A 19,653-nucleotide genomic window follows, 5' to 3' on the forward strand; every position below is an offset into this window, starting at 1 on the left:
TGTATGTCCGATCGTAGTACAACGCGGCACGAAACTATAAGGCAGCAGCAATCGAAAAGTTACGCGACAAAGCTTTAGTTTGTACTACACTCTCCGCTGCTTTCCATTTGAATTAAAGATTAAATTAACTTGATTTAAAACAAAACCGTAGAACTCTTTCTGGCACAACTCCATCTAGACAACTCCATCACATTGAAGCCATTCGCTGGCACCCAGCTGACCTTTGCTGACTCGCAAACAGTCGAATTCTCATTCTCAATTTCCAGTTTCCAGTTTCCAATTCCCAATTGAGAGTTTCGGTATTCACGACCTGCGGCCATCTTCAGCCAGCGTTCTGTTCTGGCCAGCGCTCCGTCGGGCCTCGTCTTTGGAGTCGGGCCATGCCATTGACAAATGATTGGCAACAGTGCAGTGATGGAAGGGGGTAGAGGGGAGGGGTGGACAGGGGACAGGGGACAGGGGCAGCGGCAGCAAAAACTCATCAATTAAATGTGCTAATGGCTATCATAATGATATGTTAATATCACTTCTAGCTATGGCCATTCTGCTTTTGTTTTTGCGCTCAGCTCGGAGACGGGGTAACTGCGTTTTAGTTCAGTTAACCTGGCCGAAAGACAGTCGAGTCGAGTCGAGTCGAGAAAAAAAGGTAACACAGCGGAACTCTGAGCCCAGAAAGAATGTTGGTGCATGATTAATTATGCCTTGGCGACTTTTTGGCGGTCTCTCGCGAAAAGCGCCGACAACAAAACGAAAAGCTGAAAACCCAAAAACTTAAAACTGAAAACCGAAAACCGAAAACCACAAAAGCCAAAACACATTTCTCAGCTTGCTTCATTAGCGCATTTCTTCCGATGGTAGAAGGCAAAAACTAGAGGGTTTAAAATAGCAACACAACCGGCCGACCGGGCCGACCCTTGATATGTGTCAAATTAATTAAGTTTTCTGGCACAACCGTTGGGTCAGAGAGCAGAGCAGAGCAGGTGAGAGATCTGGCAGGCATCTGGCTTAGGGAGTCTTCCCAAGTTCCAGCTCCAATCCAGCTCCAGCTGGAACATTCACAGCCGATGTTCGGTTCGGCTCTGATTTATAAGTTCAATCAAACTCATGAATATGCACACAGCCAGGCCCGAGGCTCTAGGATAACTGATTTATGACTGAGAACGGGCCACGTACGAGTAGGAAGACTCACAGATGCAGATACAAAGAGTATGCAAAAGGTCGACAGATCGGCTGGGCACATTTTTCACCATTTTCAGATTGATACGTGCTGGAATTTCGCAGTCAGTCAGTGCACTCCTCGATCCGCGATCCGCGATCCTCGACCAGCTCCACCATCCGCGTCAGCCGTGTGATATATGCGTCTGCCCGGATCAGGGGTCGTCTTCGTGCGTATGCCTAATGATTGGTTTGGCTTGACTGGGGGTTAAGAATTATTGGTGAACTCCCTGGCGGATGTAGTGCATCATTTGCCAGCTCTAATGATAGGTCAGCCCCAGCTCAGCTCAGCTCCGCTGATCGCTGATTGCTGACTGCTGGCAAGCGTCAAGATTTAGATTTAGCATTTTAATTGTTGCGATTCTTTTTAGGCAGCCAAAATTTATGCATCCGTCGGATCCGTGCGCTTTTCCTATCCTTTCCACTGCTCCCTTTTGCCTGGGAATGGCATTGAGTTCGAGTCTCCTGACTGGTGTGAGACACTGGCGGCCAGGCAGTCAGTCCATTGCGTGCCAGCAGACCATCACAGAATTTGCCAGCCAATTGTAATGCAAAGTTCTATGCCGACTTGCAGCGCCCACGCCAACGCCAACGCAGTTTGCCCCTGGGGCTTGGGCCAATTTCTAATTTAACTTCTCTTTTTATCAGCCGTCCTGTCTGTCTATCTGTCTCTCTCTAACTCTCTCTCTCTCTTTCTCTCTCTCTGTCTGTTTGTGGCCAAAACTTTGGTTGCATCTGTTGTTGTTTTTCGGGGGTTTGGGGGGTGCTGACTTTAGTGCTGTGGTGGTTCAGCCGGGTAACAAGTTTGGAAAATTTGCGTTTCCGGCATTTGCAAATTTACAATTCGCGCCTTGCATTTTGACAGAGATGCATGTCCCTTGCGAGGGGGTGGCTGTTGAGGCGTCATGGAGGAGGAGACGCCAAGTGGCATGGGGCGGGGTTTGAGGTTGTGTAAAGAGGCGCACAGTCAGAGGCAGAGGCAAGGGGCTGTCAGTGATGAGTAAGTGCAGCGGGGGGGATTATTTGGGTTTGACTTTTGATTGGAATGTGTCAGTTTTTATATGCATTACACAGATACATTTCTGGCTAAGTTTCACTTGCTAATCAGATGAATGGAATTCTACATCTTCAGAGGATTTCTGCATTGAGTTCTTGAATATAAAACTTTAGCTTTCGGATGGAAGTTCCGCCAAAATGTTGCTCATCTCTGCTGATGTGTGGGCGGCGTTAGGTGTTTTCGGGACCTGTCTGCGGTTGACTGGCTGCATGCCCCGCCGGACTGACTGACTGCCTATTTTGGGCTGGAGTGGTAGTGGATGGTGGATGGTGGGGTGTTCGGGGGGTTGTTGGTTGTGTTGCCCAGCTAACCCGTTATATAAACGTCTTTGCGCGCCTTCATTTTGTGGTTTCTGCTGGAAGTTTTTGTTTTTTGTTTTGGCCAGCAAATGTTTATGGGCTGTGGGCTAACTTCCTTTTAACATGCAACAATTTATGCCTGCCGCGGCTCAAATTGCATGCGTCTGTGACCCCAAACCAGCAGCAGCAGCACCAACCCAGTCCCAGTCCCAGTCCCAGTCCCCCACCCCGATGGCCCCCCTGCACCTGTCGAATGGCGGGCGCCAGGCCCGCACCAAATCTCGCACTCTCGAACTGCGACGTGGAGCGGAAACGCTGACAGCTCATGGCATTGCAGCTGCTCCATTGAGAGGAAAAGCCCATAGATTTACTAGTTAAACAAGCTGCCCGCTCGAGTATCGGTCGCCTGAATCGCTGGATCGTTGGATCGTTGCTGGATGGCTGATCGCTCGATCGCTCGATCGTTAGGCTAACCCCGCGACAAGATCAACTGCTTTTTGTTCCAGTCCCGCTCCCATATAAATCATAAGCTGCCGCGGAGCGGGCTGGGCCAAACAAAACGAAACGTCAAATTAAAATGCAAATTTAATTGATGTATCGGGCCAACTAGTTTCCAGTCGGAGCTAAGACTATGCATACATATGTATGTACATATGTATGTGCAATGTGCATTAGAGAGAGAGACTGATCATTAGATGCAAAAAGCTGAAACTTAAAGTTAAAGTGCACAGCACACAAAACCACACAAAACCACGCCACGCCACGGCAGAGCAGGGGCAGAGCAGGCTGCCGCAACGGAAATTATACGAGAAAATGCAATCTGGTTGATGTGGCTGTTGCTGTTGCTGCTGTTGCTTCTGTTGGCTGCGGCTCTTGGAGTTTGCAATTTGAAATGCTTCAGCTAATTACACGCATTTCGCATATGGACAAAAGGAGCGCCGCGCCTGCTGTCCATGCCCATGCCCATGCCCAGGATACATGGCCATTGGCTATTAAGTAATAGTTGCGGCCCCTTCTAATAGTGGCTGGGTGCAGCAGCAGGAGCAACATTTGGGGGCAGCTGTCCTACCGGTAGGACATCATCATTAGCCAGAGCTTGTCATCTGCCAGTTCGCATTTCATATCTTTGAGATACTTACGTTGACTGAGTGTCGATTGCAGGCGAGCCAAATGATTTATGCAATGGTTTACACGGAGAAAAGAGATGTGCAATCGAGGAAAACACTCGCTTGAAAATGAATTCAGCAGCAGAGCTCACAAAGCAGCAAAGAAATTGGGACTCCCTTCGACTTTCTTTGCAGTTCTTTACAGAATTTGCCACAGCATTTATGCTTATATGATTTGAAGATATTCTAACTTATATCTTACACCCCTTGCAGTTGCCAGATTTGACCATTTCCCCCTGGTATCTTAAGCCTTTCTTGCAGCAGTCAAAGTTCAGGCTGCAAAGTCGAAAGGTGTCGGGTGTCTCTCAATGTCAGGCGAATGGATGCCAGAGGAAGTCCCAGAGACAACTTGAAGTACGAGTATTTGGCAGAGATAGTCATGGCAGCAGACCTTAAGACAAACATTGATCGATGCGAGGAGTCAGGCCGGAGACAAGCCAGAATGCAGATGCGGCAAATCCGTCTGACAGATACGTAGACTGCGCCATGCAACAGCCATGTATCTGTCCGTGTCTCTCTGTCCATCTGTCTGCCTATCTATCTGTCTGTGTGTTCTTGAAAAAGAAACAAAAAAAAGCAACAACTTCAAATTGGCTGAGGCTGAGGCTGCTGTTGCTTTGCATGCAACTTGCTGTTGCTGTTGCAGCTGCACAGCCATCGGTTGAGGGCCACGGCAGCAAAATGGCTGCCAAAGCCATGGACCCATGGCAGCCATGGATCCGATCTGCTCTGCTCTGCTCTGCTCTGGTCCTGTCCTGCTTATTTTTCATCTTATTTTCCCTCTCAGCTCCGTTCCGCTCCCCTTCCTTCCCGCTCTGTTCAGCCTGTGCCGGTGCCTGTGCCTGCCCCTTGTTGTGCTTTATCGTCTGCTGGAAATCTGCGCACGTTTCGGCCGGGGTTATTATGCGCGCCTTGGTTGGCTGCGGGGGGCCCTTGAAGACCAAAAAAGATACAAAAAACAGAAAAGCAACGAAGCTCTCCTCCATCTTTGGCCCGGCTGCAGTGCAGTCGTTTCACAAGAAATCTTCAGCGTTCGCTGCCCTCGCCAGCACTGCACTCCCCCAATGCCGGCAAGCTGTCAGCCACTTGGCAGCGTGTTTGTTAACATATTGTATTTTGAAGGCGTGGGAGCCGCAATGCAGCCGAGACCCAAAGCCGGGCCAAGACCGAGACTCTGACTCTGAATCCGCAGAAGAGGAATCCACAGATAAAAAACCAAGAAGGGAAACCGCATCGAAGCTACAGACACTCTCTGCAGATCCATTGTGATGGGATGAAGGCATTTACTCAAGGGCTTACTAGAGCAGAACATGGCCAAAGCCAGCATACCCCCAACAGGCAGGGTATTGGCAACGTTTTTAGACATTGTTGCTGTTGGCTTTTGGCTGCGGCAAACGCCATTTTTCCCCTTGACTTCGTTTTGCTTTGTTCGGTTGGGACCCGGCTCGGAGGTTCTTCGTTCGCTTCGCATCTTTCTGTGCCCCCGTCAGTGTCTTCCCCATGGGCTGTCTATTTTTCTAAGCCTTGCTGGCCATGTTATTTGTCAATGCATGACAATTTTATTGGCTTATTTCTGGGCCTGTTGCAGCCCAGTTTGCCCTGCTCTTGCCCTGCTCGCTCTTGGCCTGCCCTTCCTTCTGCTGCGACGTTGATGGACGTTTTGCGGTCTGCAGACACTTTAATTTGGGCATGGCCCAAACGGCTGCCCTCCATCGCAGCTTCCCCCCCACCGAATCACATCACAGCACATCTCCCAACACTGCGTGCACAGTGCCAGGGCCTGGACACGAAGTAAATCACATCACGACACAGGCAGAGGCAAATCCGATCCAATCCGATCCGATCCGTTGCAATCCCATCTGAGGCGATCCAATCGAATCCGCTTTGCATCGGGCTAATTGTGGCCTTTGATTTGTGTTGTCGATACTCGTATTTTCGGCGATTTGGCGCTAAGCGGCGGATCATGATCAACGGGGTGTTGGAAAAACTCCAGGAAAACTCAAAGTGAGACAGCGAAAACCCCCCAGAGAGAATTTAACCCACAAGCCACAGATTTTAAGCTTATTTTGAAGCCTGAAAATGCAGATTTTTAATGCAAATTATTCAGATAAAATATTGAAATGAGAATAACTTTAATTTTATTTATTTCCAGCTGCTGTTTGGCTTAGCGTGTGTATAATTAATGCATAAAATGCATGGAGATCTACTCCAGAAATGGGAAAACTTTTATGGCATTGGTTGTGAGAGGGTTAAGAGCTGCGCTGCGCTGCTCTGATGGCTTTGTACTCTTCATACGAATGCCGCAAACGCTCTAGGAAAGAAATCACACGGAATCGTGCTTTTATCTATCTGCTGGCCACAACTCCCACTACTTTATTTTTCACTTTCGGTTGGCTAACTACGACTGTAAGCGGCCAAGAACTCTTTTGGCCTGGTTGGCCAAGTCGTTTCCGTCTATCCAGTGCCCTGAGGTTGCAATTCAATTTGCCTTTGTGGCAGTTGCCGTTTGGGGTTTGCCTTTGCAGTCGCCATTTGCCGTTTGCCTTTAGATTCTCGTGGCATGCATTTTTGCATATTGACGCGCGGCATTTTGTGTGGCAACATTTCACATTGCAATTGGCATCGACAGAGCGACAGAGAGCCCCGTTTCGTGCCAAGATAACGAACTACAAGCACAACAGCCACACACACATGAATGATGTAGAGGTAGAGGTATTGTATGCTGGTTGTAAGGGGCTTGGGCTGGGGCTTGGAGCTCCTTTGGCAAATGTAGAAAATAACTCACGACATCTCGACATGACTCATGCAAAGTCCCCCAACTGGAAACAAAAACAACAAAAACAAGCAAAAAAGCAACGAACACGACCCAAGTCAGTCCGCAAATCAACGCCAACACAACACAGGCGATAACAACAAAAAATAGCATGCGGCACTGCATTTTATATAGTACATATGTATGTATGTACATATGTACATATGTACATCTGACTATATAACATTGTAATGCAACTGGCATACAACAACAAATAATAATAATAATAAAAGCAATAACAATAACAACTACTGACATTTTTATTGAGTGTCTATTTGATGAGTTGTTCCACACGACAGGTTTCGTTTTCAGTTGCCGTTGCTGTTTCCAGAGCTAATTCCAGCCATCCATCCAGCCAGAGTGCCCCAAAGCAGTACTGGGATAAGCTGAGAGAAGACCATGACTTCTCAAGACTATGACCATGGGCCATGGGATAAGTGTGTGCACAGAGGAAGGGTTTAATGCTCATTAGTGCGGGTCAGGAGTTGGTTTTTTATTCGCTTGGTCATAGGTTCCATTTCATCTGCAATTATTTTTGAGAAATGTCCATGAAATATAATATTCAACTACCAAAAGTGCGCTATATCCGGCTTGGACATGCTCCACTCTGTATGCAGTGTTTTTGGAGCTACTCCCAAAGCTGGAACGTGATTTTATTGGCGGACAGAGAGTGCAGTGGAGCAGAGTTGCTCCTTTCAGAGAAGCCTGCGATTCCGTCGAATCAATAACCATTCATCATACAGGTCCGAGCCTGGATCCATTGCCACACGATCGGGATGCAGAAGAACGTTGCAAATTTCTTCATTGGCCTGGACAGAGAGGAGGCGGAGGAACCCTTTTGGGTGCCTCGTTTCATTCGGTATCGGTATTCGTTGGATATGGTTTTGATAGGACTTTTGATTTATTACAAATTGAAGTTGATTTTAATCGAGTGTTTGCCAAAGTCCGCACGCTCCACGTCCGACGTGGGGCCGGCCCACTGCGAGACAGGACTGGGACGAGGACTGCCACTGGGGCTGATTGATGAGTCCGAGCAGCTGTCGAGCGCGTTTGAAATTTATGACAAAATATATGAGCCGCACTTTATCAGCTCGCGGTGATCGCGGCACGCAGCGAATATTAATTGGAGCGACTCGATAGGAAAGTGTTTTCCATTTAAATTGAATCTGGAGTGGGCCAAGACGAACTTGGGGATCTTCGGCATCCTTCGCGGGCATTGCATTATTTTATTATAATGCGATTATTTATGCTCTGACTGGCGACCGAAGACTGGAGAGGACTGATGGAGCTGAGGCTCAGACTGATGTTTGACACCCGATCGATCGCTGGCCCATGATGAATCCCGCGTGGTGGCATGCAACGAATTGATTTCAAAATTACAGTAATTTTCACAATTTTCTAATTATTTAATCGATTATTGATTTTTGATGTGCGCTAAGTGGCTCACTTAGTGCGTGAGAAATTGATGTGAGAAATCATTTGGCAGCGCCTCTCCCAGTCCCAGCCTCAGCCTGATCTCCATCTCCATCCTCATCCGCATCCCGATGAGGTGTTGATGTGCCAAACGATCTTCAGTTTCGGAGCGCAGCAGCTGCTAATGGGGGCACATGTGTGGGGAGGGAGGAACGTGCAAAAGGTGTGTATGGGACGACTGTAGGTGTAGCAAATGGAATGCTAAGAGGTCACCACCGGCTAATGACTCAATTAGGTCTAGAGCGGCAGAGAGCCTACGCATCGATGGGGCACTGAAGCTCTTGGAGTGGGCAGCCGAAGATTGGAGAACTCTCACTCATCTCTCTCTACACCGAACTAGCCCGTAAAAAGTATTCCCGCTCGCAAGTAGGCCTATGAAATTGCTGGCAATTGAGTGAGGAAAGTGAAATGTGGACGGGCGGGCATCGGACAGCATCAAATTTGGCGCCAAGTGGCAGGCAGCACTTGAGGAGGAGGCCAGGCCAAGAGCAATTTAAATGTCTCTCCTCTCTATTGACCAATTTCATTTGGCGGCTGCTACACATTCCCGGCTGAGATCAAAATCGAGGATCGTTCGATGGTGGCGCGCGTTCTTGTCGTGCGTCCCTGGCTGGCGCACAGGTTCGAGGCTCGGACCGCTTAAGATCGAATAAGATATAATGATAATGCTCTGATGACGATGACGATCGTAATGAGCTGCAATTGTTGCGCTTTGGAGTGTGCCACACGACTATGCCTCAGCCGCTGCCTCTGCCTCTGCCCCTGTCTTTCGACTCTGATTACACTTAAGTGGAGTGGCCAATGTGATTTGGATTTTCTGGCTGCCGCTGCCGCTGCCGCTGCCTCAACTCTTGTTCTCTTTTTTGTTGCGGCCTGGCAAAGTGGGCTGTGGTTGGGTATCGTCTCCGCCTCAGTGGCTGATCTTGAAGATCGCTTGACGGCTTGCAGGTCTTGTGTCGATTTGATGCAATCATTTCATGGTTATCTTTTGCATACGCATCCCAGCCACAGCCACAGCCACAGCCATAGCCCAGCCATGAAATTGCTGAAATTATTGCGGTACTCGCACGAACTGTCACAGCAAAAGTCATCAGCGAATCGAATCGAATTGAGGCGGCCCATCGTAAGCCATTCGGCAACTCATTAGAATGTCAACGAAATTTCGCTGACAACAATTTGGTAAATTGCCTTGACTTGGTTCGGTTTGTGTCGTTTCATTTCGTTTCGTTTCGGTTTGGTTTGATTTGCTTTATTTTGATGTATTTGTTGTTGTGTGCATATGAATGCAATACGACACAAATGTCTGAAGGTAATTACTCTGACCAGAGTGAGGGGCGCAGCTATCAAAGGAGCTGGACACATGTCCTCAATGTCCAAGAGTCGGAGCTGCAGCTTTGCACAATATTTGCTAAATAATTCAGATTGTGGGACCATTTGACATAGCCTGGTGGTGCCTTGTCGGGACAGTGCGTAGCCCTCTTTTCAATAGTCCCATAACATTTGAAATCAATTTGCATTGAATTATTTAACAAAAGTGACGCACTCCTTTCTCCGCTGCAACCCTTGGAGTTTTCTTAATATGCCTCAGTCATAAACTTGTTCAAATATTGACGCCCAATTATGGTAATTTGCATTGGCCCTACCAGAATTGCTTATGGATAATTTTCATAATAAAAGTCATACACACACGGCATAAGCCCTCTGCCATATGCTGGACCGACCTGACTGGCATTTTCAATACCAGGAATCGACATCAAAGTCGATTCTGGGAAAGCGACTTCGTTTGATATTCAATTGTATTTTGCAATCTCAACCTCGCATTAACTTAAAAGGTTTTGAACGTTAAAAATAATGGTGCAAAGCAGTAAATTAGTCTTTATGAACCCTAAAAAGGTTAAAAATATATAGTGCTATTGAAATTATAGCAATATAGGGATATATTTGCTTGGAAAATGCGAATCTTCCATTTAATTTCCATTAAAATACGATTTTCTCTGACCGCATATGAATTCAAATGTTCGCGCCAACCGGTTGCACAGCTTGAAATATGTCCTGCTGTCAAGCAGAAGGAAAGCAGTGCAGACAGTCTGCAAGCAGTGCGAAACGGTTGGAAACGGGTTAAGAGCGCCAGCAAGCAGTCGAAACTGAAAGGAGAGAGCGAGAGCAGAGCCTTCTCCTACTTATGTTGGTGTTTTTAAAGGAACATCTATTATTTATTATTTATTCAAAAAATTGCATTAAATATTCCAAAGTTCCCGCAATTAAACACCTGTGACTTAACCCAACTGCTTGCATTTTAAATAATATTTCGAGCAATTTAATTGGCTGCCAATTTGTTAACTTGTAGCGACAGTTTCGTTTCCAAAGCAAAGTTGAATTTTCTTGGTGGCTAATAAATTAATTATGCGCTTTAATTGATGCGAGACAGAGGTGGCAACAGAGAGTAGGAGCGTTCCTTTTTGTTTTGGCGTGTGAACAAATTAGCCGGCAGACAGCGGACTTTGCTGCAAGCCCAGGCCGGGCCAGGCCAGGCTTAGGCGAAGAAGTTACCTGAATTTAGTCAGGTGTTGGAGCAAAAACAAAGTCATTAGCGGCTATGAGCGGGGCGGGACCGCCGTCTGCTGGCATGCAACTGCAATCTCGGCGAGATGTGAGATGCGAGATGCAGTTGCTCTGTCGGTCACTTCTTTCAGGCCGGGCCGAGCTATGTGACATTTTTCAAATGCTGCCGCCACCGAGTACAAAGACTGCGAGAGAGTACGGTTAGGTTAGCCGCCTGGCCTGCCCGGCCCTGGCCTGCCCTGGCCTTGTGCATTTCCTCGCTTTGGTAAACGTGCAGAAATGCCGACGCTCCACGCCACGACACGCCACTCCACTCCGCGTTGGAGTCAATTGCAATTGCAATTGCCATTGCAGTCCGAGATGCAACTCACGCACCGAACAGAATTCGGCACTGGCCCAGTCGGACCGTCAATGGCAAAGATGGTGTCGGATCCATTGGATGATCATGACCAACCACTCCGTGTTCTGTGCTCCGTTTTGTGCTCCATTCGCTCGGCTGTCTTGTCGCCGCAGATGCACATGTACTCACGCCTGTCCAAAGCTATTTAAGCAACATTCATTCAAAGCTCCTCAAGGCGAGTCGAGTCATTCAGCTGGACGACGAGGGCTTGGCCAGCCATTGTCATGCGAGTTGTCCAAGCTGGGAGAACTAGTTCGTGTGTCGTGGCAGACCTGAGGAGAGCTTTCTGGCCGCTGCTCTGAGCCCTGTGCCAGCTGCAGCTCCAGCTCCAGCTCCAGCATTAGCCTCAAATCCCAATCAAATGTCGCCGAAGAGAGCGGGGAATGGAGAGAATTTCCTTTGTGGCCGGACAGGCCTCGACGGATGGCGTTTTGTTAACAACAAACAAGTGGAATGCAAACTTTCAGTTGCAACAAAAGAGGAGAGAAAAAATAAAATAATTTCGGGCCAGTCAGACGAGTCGAGCGGACAGGGAGATCCAGCTAGCCAGCCACGTTGACATCTCATCTCCACTGGCACCGGCCAGCCACATCGAGGCTACTCAATGCAATGCCTCCCTCTCCCTGCCGATCTCTGCACCGCACCGCACCGCACCGCTCTGCTCGCCTCTGCTCTCCTCTTCTCTGGCGGCAACACATCAAAGATGAGACTCTGCCACTGCCGCTGCGACGGCAAACGCGAACGAACTTTTCCTGGCGTTTCTCTGTGCCGCGGCATGATAAGAATTTCTCGTGCCTCTCTGCGCTCTGCAGCTCCCGGCGCATTTCGTTAGCGGTTCCTCAGTTCCTGAGTTCCTCTCCGGTCAGTTATTCGGCCTGACGAACTGCCCGACCATTCTCCAGACCCGCCGAACCCCAGACACCAGACCCCGAGACCCTGCCCTGCCTGCCTCTTGGGTCAAGTTTATTAACCTTCTGTTTGGCCCCTGCGCCCCTGCTCCCTTGCGGTGCGGTCTTTTGCATTTGGCGACAAATAAGCCAATTTGTTAGCCGACCCAATCGGGTTCATCATTGATAAGGCAATCAGTTTGTTCGGTTTTGGGCTCTGGGTTCTGGGCTTTGTTTGCCTCGGTTCAATGCCTATCGGGCGATTGCATCTGGGTCTAGGCTCTGGTCGGGTTCCATTTTGGCCCTGTTTCGTTTTTTTCGGGCTCTGCAATTAGACACAATGGCTGCGCTTAGCGACTAAGCCCACTTTGTCGATGGGCCCCCGATGCTGTTGTTGCTGTTGTTGCTGTTGTTGCTTCGGATATATTTAGAAGCTATTTGAATATTATTAACGGCAGATAATTATAGACACGAACATGCACACCCACACACACAGACACACACACACACCACACACGCAGATGTGTCTCTGGTTCTGGCTCTGGGTCAGGCGATGCGAAACGCAAAGTGCACGCAGGCAGGCGGCTGAGATGACAGAGAGAGGGAGAGAGAGGGAGAGAGAGAGAGCGCGGGAGAGGCAGTGCGGAGAGAGCAGACCTGGATCAAACAATGACATAGAAATGAGACTGGACCTTTTGTTCGCATGCCGCCCGGGCACAGTGTTGCCAAAGCAGTGAAAAACTGTTGGAGTGCAGCAAGAGGTACAGGGAAATCGCAGCTCTGGTGCGAGAGGAGGTTTCAATCGGGAGGCGAAATATATGTTAAGACCATCTTCAAATTGCCACTGTAAACCACACTCAAGTGCTTTTCGTTCCACTGTGCACTGCTGCTGCCGCCGCTAGTGGCAGTTTTTTCTTGTTGTGTTTTTTTGGTTTCTTTTTGTTTTGTTTTTGGTTTTGGTCTATGGAAACCTACACTCACGCAGGTAATTATAATAATTATCTGGACGGATGCATGAATGAGCAGGGCAGGGTGCGGAGAGCAGAGACAAGAAGTCCTGGTCCTTGCGGGCCCATCCACATCTAGGGAATCCATCTTGTCCGCGACCCCGACCCCGACCCCGACGCCGAACCACGGCCAGCCGGCCTTCGGTTGGAGGAGGCGTTGCCCAATGTAGTAACAGCTACAACGACAACCAAATGTGACTCCGCAACTGACACTAATTACACGGAGGCGGCTGCAGTGGCAGCGACGTCGGTGGCAGCCGAATTTCTGCTCATCCTTGTCCGCATCCTCGTCCGACCATCCGGTAGGTGGTAACCTGTGCCGCCATCTAATTGCACCACCACCACCAGCAGCTCTATGAATTATGCTGCCTTCCTTTAAAGTCCTCAGTCCTGGCCGAATTTTAAGTTGTTCCCAGGGACTCTACGTCTACGTCTATCTCAATGTTGCCGCTTTCCCCTGCTGCCGGGGCCTTTGAGGTGGCGGCATCACTGCGCACGTGCTGCAGATTACACGTTTCAATGACTTTTGGCGGCAGCGAAATAAAAGGAATTACAAATGCCTTTCCCCACACTCTCCACGCAACGGCCCTCCGCCCCTCCGCCCCTCCGCCCCGTCTCCCCTCTTTTTATTGCACGATCCAGAGTGAACTTCAAATGCCCGACTGCTGTTTCAATTTGTTGCCCATTGTTGGTAGTTGGTCGCTTAATTAAGTTGACGCCGCAATCAAATCAAATCAAAATCCAAATCGCACGCATATGCCGCACCACAGGACAGACGGGCGGAGGAGTGAGAGAGAGAGAGCGGAGTGCAGAGAGAGTATAGCATGAGGCATGCCACCACCGAGAGCAGAGTGTATGAGCAAGCGGGATGGATGGATGGACTCTCAGCCACCGCCTTCGTCTCTCAAGGACTTTCAGCATATGCTCCCGCCGATTCCCATTTTTCCGAAGCAATCAGCAATCCAGAGTCTGGGGGTGGTGCCGGAATGCCCGAATGCCTGGGTGGGTGGATGGACGGTCGTTTCGGGTCGGGTCGAGTCACGCGTGTGGTCTGCTAATTCGCTTTAAAGCTCTTCAGGGTCGTTGGGCGCCTTGATAATGCCCCTTTTGTTGACATTCACAGCATCATCAATGACATCGTTAAGTCATTCATTCAATTGATTCATTTTCCTCCGCACTAACTGTGACACGACTTGAAAGGACCCAGTGGATCGTACAATTACGAGCGCACAATACATATTTATATTTATTTACAAATATGGGATAACAGATCTTTATCTATTGGATGATAGCTTTATTCTCTGGCATTCTTTGGGCCACTTTTTTGGAGGTAAATAATCGCATTGAATTCCTGTACATCTTCCTACCCGAAACGTCAATTAATTTGATTTATATTTAATTAATATTTAATATGAAAATAAAGGAACGAAATCTCTGAAACTATTGCTGCTCTCTGGATAAACTTTTGTTGCCTGAAATTAGCCGCATTATCCAGCATTCCCCCAGCCGCCAACCACGAAGATCTGTGTGCCTCCCTCCATGTAGAGTGGGCTCTACAAATTAGAGACTCAAGTCTCCGTGTGCTCACTTCAAATTAGACATGGAAATGGTAAAAATATTGGACACATACCCCCCAACTTCCCACCGAAATGCTAATTCGAGTGCTCCACATGCGGTTGGGGGCAGGGGCAGGGGTAGGAGTACCGAATTTGGGATTGTAATTGGAATCAACTGTTGGATGGCTGATTGGATGGACATGGACTCGAATAAACTGCAACTACTCAAAAGGGTTGTGTTGCTCTCGGGTTCTGGTTCGGTTTGGTATGGTTTCGGGTTGCCTGTTGGCCCATAAGTAGGCTAGCATTGTCAGTGATTTTAAAGGATCTCCCGCTCCACTCGAATCAATGCAAATTGGTGGGGAGGGGAATGGGAGAACGGATGCGTAATGCCGTCACTGTAAATGAATGAGTCCGAACTGAACTCCACTCTACCCACTCTACTGTGTGTATGTGTGTGTGTGTGTGTGTGTCCGTTGTGGCATGGTGGCAGGGAGTGCGTGCATTGAATGTGGCTTGTTTTACACTCGAGCGCATTTGAATACGTTGCTAATGGGATTTTGATGATGACAATGTTGCCGATGCCGATGCCGTTGCCGTTGCCTTTGCCTCTGCCACTCTTTCTGCCCCTCACGCCATGTCTCTTCCTTTCATTTGTGACACTTCTAGGTCTATTTTCAATCGAATTGTCACTACCAAAAAAGCCAGCCAGTCCAGCAAATGATGATGATGGCTTGGGGCAACATCCTTGCTGCAGGCAAATTTCACTGAAAACTTAAACCGCACTGCGTGCAGAGGAGTAGTTCTTCAACTTCTTAAACAGTTTGCTCGGACCAGGAGGGCTACGAGAAGAGCCAAATTATGTCGCTCTAATGCGTACAAGTACATAATGGCCAAGGCACAAACAGAGGCCCCCCCTGGTCTTCTTGGTCTTCTGCCCATCCAATTACAACCCCCACCAGACACGGGGGCATGCCACTTCAAGCTGCCTTCTGACGTTCTTTCAAACCCCGGAACGGATGCCCCACGGAAAAGCAACAGCAACAGCAAAACGAAAGGCTTTCCCTTGCTGCCGAATCTAAGGACACACTGGCAGATCCAACGTTTGAGTCGTTTTAGTTGATTTTTAATGAATTATTTTGGTTTGACTTAAAAGAAGAACACTGCGATAGTTAATGTGGCAACGGGGCATCGAAATCATTATATCCTTTGGCAGGGTATAGCGACAGGAGCATGTCAAGCAGCGGCAACATAATGTGCCATTCACTTCCGTTCGCCCAGGCGACGGTCCCCAAAGAACGTCAAAAGATTCAATGGGCAACTCCTCTTTCTCTTTCTCTCTCTCTCTCTTCCTCTCCCTCAATATCTGGCTTTCTGTCTAGAAATTGTACTTTTTGTTATAGCCGTTATGTGTACATGTGTATGTATGCATTATGCCTAGACACCTACACAGGGGGTAGCATAGAAGACAGACCGGACAAGCGGGCAGGCGGCGGCGGACTACATAAGCAAACGCCTGCTCCTGCCTGGCCTGTTCCCTGTTCTGTTCCCCTTGCTTTGCCGCCTCTGTTGCGGTTACATTTTCATGCCATTGCGCGCCATTGCCGCAGCCACAACCGCAGACACACTCACAGATGCAGACACACACACCCACCTATGGGAATATCCAGCACTACCTCCACCTTCTGCTCCCACTCCCACTCCCACTTGCACTCCCTCTCTCTGCCGCTGTTTACTTTTTACAGGTTGCGGGCTGCGGTCGCTCACTCGCTGCGCGGTGGTTGGTTTTCCCTCTAAGGGTTGTCCCTCCCCTCCCCTGCCACCCAGTCGAGCGTTTCCCTGAACTGTTTTCCATGTTTTCAGTTTGCCCTTTGCCAATGCAAGTTGTACGATTTGGGCGTGTCGTTCAAATACCGCAGCCCGTGGGTGGCGTCGTACCTCCATCCATAATACTCGATCCACGCTTCCCTCCCAGACGGGTTGCTCACGCAAACCCAAAAGGTCCCAAAAACAGGGGAAACTTTCGTACAACAGAACTGACAGCCAGAGTTGGAGACAGGCGGAAAAAAAGCTAGATTTATTTTTTAATCCAGAAATATTGCAAGTAGAAGACCTCTTCGACTTGGATTTATAAACATTTTGGCCATGTACCAACGAACTTTTCGAATAATAATCCATCAAATGCTCTCCTGAACTGCGGAATTTGAATCCAAGCCAAAATAAATGCCAGCTCTGGCTCTTTTCCGGCCCATCACTGATTGAGCTTCAGACATTTGCATAGTTTTCCGTTGAGTGGTACGATAGGTGGCCCCTTGGCCTCGACAACTTTATTGGGCTGCCTTGTCGCCTCGGCCGCCCATTAGCAACCGCTGCTACCAACTGGCCCCCCGCAGCCTTGTGGCCATAACCAACACAACCACAGCGCGGTGTGTGTGTGTGTGTGTGTGTGTGTCAACCCTCTTGGCCAGACAATATGGCTTATTATTGGCTTTCAGTGTTGGCACGTTCGATTATTTGTGTCTTAATTAGCGTTCGTTCAGATTTGTTGTTGATGTAATAAACTAATAAGCAACCTCAGCACTTGTCTCCCCCTGCCAGTGAACCTTATACGCCTCCGCCTCCGCCCTAGGAGTAATTGCAATTCAATTGTCCATCGGCCACGGCAAAAGTTTTTATTCAATCTTCAGCGATTGGCAGCAGAAACTGTCAGAATAATTGGACAGACGAGAACGAGCGAGCGAGCGAGCGAGTTTAATAATAATAATTTAGGCAGCTGATTAGCGGAATCAGTGGAACCCGGCTCGTTTCCACCTATTCAAGCCCATTCACACACATTCATGCCACCTATTCATACCTTTGGCTAATTTGTGTATTTGTGGCTGTCAATTGCCCGCCGCTCTGTGGCTCTCTGTCTGTCTGCCTGTCCTCACAATTGGAAAAGCTTTTGGGCTGTAAATTGGCCAGAGTTTTCCACGTCGCAACGCCTCGCATCAATTAGCACTTTATTTTGGTTTCCAGTTCCGTGAATCAATGCACGACTGATTGAATATGACCAGAGTACTTGTGCCGGCCACAACATGAATTAAGCGATTGTCAGGTGTATTCATATTCCGTATTTGCCTACATTTCCATGAGATGTATTTGATGTGCGGCAGCAGTTGACTTAATATATGCAGGTTCCCCATTAAATAGAGCTCATTAGCTGCAAGAAATGCTTCAGAAATTGCCACAAATCTCTTATTGATTGGCCGCACTTGCGGATCACTTGCGGTCCCCCATCCGGTGGCCGTTATGGAAATCGCCATAATGCAAACTTATTAATTGCAATTTGAACCTAAGTAGGCTCATTCCGATGAGCGGGTCGAACGGCTCTGTGATCCCCTTGCTGTGCCTGTCAATTATACAAATGAGCACGATCCGCTGTGGTCCGTTTCATTGTCGCCAGATCATTGGCCAGCCGCAGCAGCTGGAGCACGTGTTAAGTGGCGCTTTAACTGCACTTAATTTATCTGAAATTAGTGGCAAACGACTATCGACGGGATATGAAAGTTTACAATGGCCAGAGTGACCCGTGCCACGGTGGTGGCCCTCCAGCAGCTTCCTTCCGCTGTGGGCACAGGAACAGGCAGCCCAGCCAGAACTCTGGCAATCAATGCAAATCAAGGTGCCTATGGGCAGCAATGGACTTTAAATTAGCGCGCGACAAACAAAGTCAACAAACGGAAGTTGCCACTCATCGGTGGATCGGTGGAAGGGCCCTTGGAGTGGTGCAGCTAGCAGTAGGCGTGGTCGTGGCACAGCGAACTGTGGTGCAAGTGCCATGAAAACAACAGCCAGAGTTTCCTTATGCTAGCCACCTATCTGTGTCTTCCTCTCCGTTAATCGTTCATCTAAGTCTGCTTGTGGCCATCTACTTCCACTGCTCTGTAGTTCTGCACCCACTGTACTCCCATTTACATGCGGCCTGGCCACAGAGCAGATTTGCAGCTGATATCTTCATTCGCCCATCGCTCATCCGGTTTGGGGCCGGCCCAAGGAGGGTTTCCTGACCGGCTGCATGCAGCGGCCGCATCCACATCAACGCTTGTCTTACCTTAACGATTTTTAATTAATATTTTAAACAACTATTAAAAGTAGTAACAACTTCCGGCACCCAGTGCAGGGCTCACTTGTTCATGGCGCTGACGATGAAGCTGCGCGCCCGATGGATGCTCGTGTAGACGCCAGGATAGTTGGCATTGGCGCAGCCTAGGCCCCAGGAGACGATTCCGCAGAGCTGATTCCTGTAGATCACACCTCCCCCCGAGTCGCCCGAGCAGCTGTCCTTGCCCGAGGATCGGGCGCAGAAGGTGGAGGCGTAGAGTGTGTCCTGGTACTGGTACGCCCGTTGGCAGACGGTCTTCCGGATAAGCTGGATCTGCACGGTGCGCAGTTGGTTGGAGGGCTGGCTGCTGCTGGATTGTGTGGTGCCCCAGCCAGAGACGCGCATGTAGTCGCCGGGATTCCACTGCGCCGAACACAGCGGGATCGTAGCGATGTTGCTGCCCGTCATGGAGCTCTGCAGCCGGATCACGGCCACGTCCATGTTCAGTCGAGAGCTGCTGTAGCTGCCGGGCACATAGGTCCTGGCCACGCGTCGTATCACACCCGTTTCCGAGAGCCTGCTCACTCCGCCCTGGACCGTCATGCGGCTCGCCTGGTAGCCACTCACGCAGTGTGCCGCCGTCACCACATACATCCTGGTCACCAGGGAGCCGCCGCAGTAGAAGGTGCCATCGTAGCGCAGATTCACCACATAGCCACCCACTGCCGACTGGGTGGTGGTGGTGCCTCCCACGATGCGGGGCTGGATGCGCTGGCTGCTCACCCTCACCCGCCACAGGAGGAGCAGCTGCAGGAATATGATAGGAAAGAGATCGCACCTCATGGCTGCAGCAATTAAATGAGCGGCAAGTGCCGGAGCTGTCGCTTATATGGCAGGAAAGAACTTCCACTCGCAGATCGGTTCAGCTGTGTCAACAAAATGGTTTGACTTTCGCCCAGTAAACCACTGACGCAGGCCGGGACTGGGTCACACGTGGGGAGAGCTCTCTGCGAGGTCAACATGCGGCTGAAGACCTTGCCGGGTTCATAGATAACAATTCAAATGGGAAACACAACCGAGGTGAAAGAAGTGAACTACTTCAGTTCCATTGGGGCTTAGAGCTGGCAAAATAGAG

At 49.2% G+C, this 19,653-nt stretch overlaps 1 protein-coding gene across 1 annotated transcript; it reads right to left on the reverse strand.

Moving 5' to 3' along the window:
* Window positions 1-18,599: 18,599 nt before the first annotated feature.
* LOC117892683 (seminase) lies at window positions 18,600-19,361 on the reverse strand. The gene has a single exon (XM_034799088.1). It carries the CDS (start codon window positions 19,359-19,361, stop codon window positions 18,600-18,602), a length of 762 nt encoding a protein of 253 aa, XP_034654979.1.
* Window positions 19,362-19,653: the final 292 nt, after the last annotated feature.

This window comes from Drosophila subobscura, chromosome E (genome assembly GCF_008121235.1).
Source record: "Drosophila subobscura isolate 14011-0131.10 chromosome E, UCBerk_Dsub_1.0, whole genome shotgun sequence".
Classification (NCBI taxonomy): domain Eukaryota; kingdom Metazoa; phylum Arthropoda; class Insecta; order Diptera; family Drosophilidae; genus Drosophila; species Drosophila subobscura.

Excerpts from the sequence above, each read along its gene's own strand:
- LOC117892683 (XM_034799088.1), bottom strand. The coding sequence starts at position 19,361 with ATGAGGTGCGATCTCTTTCCTATCATATTCCTGCAGCTGCTCCTCCTG.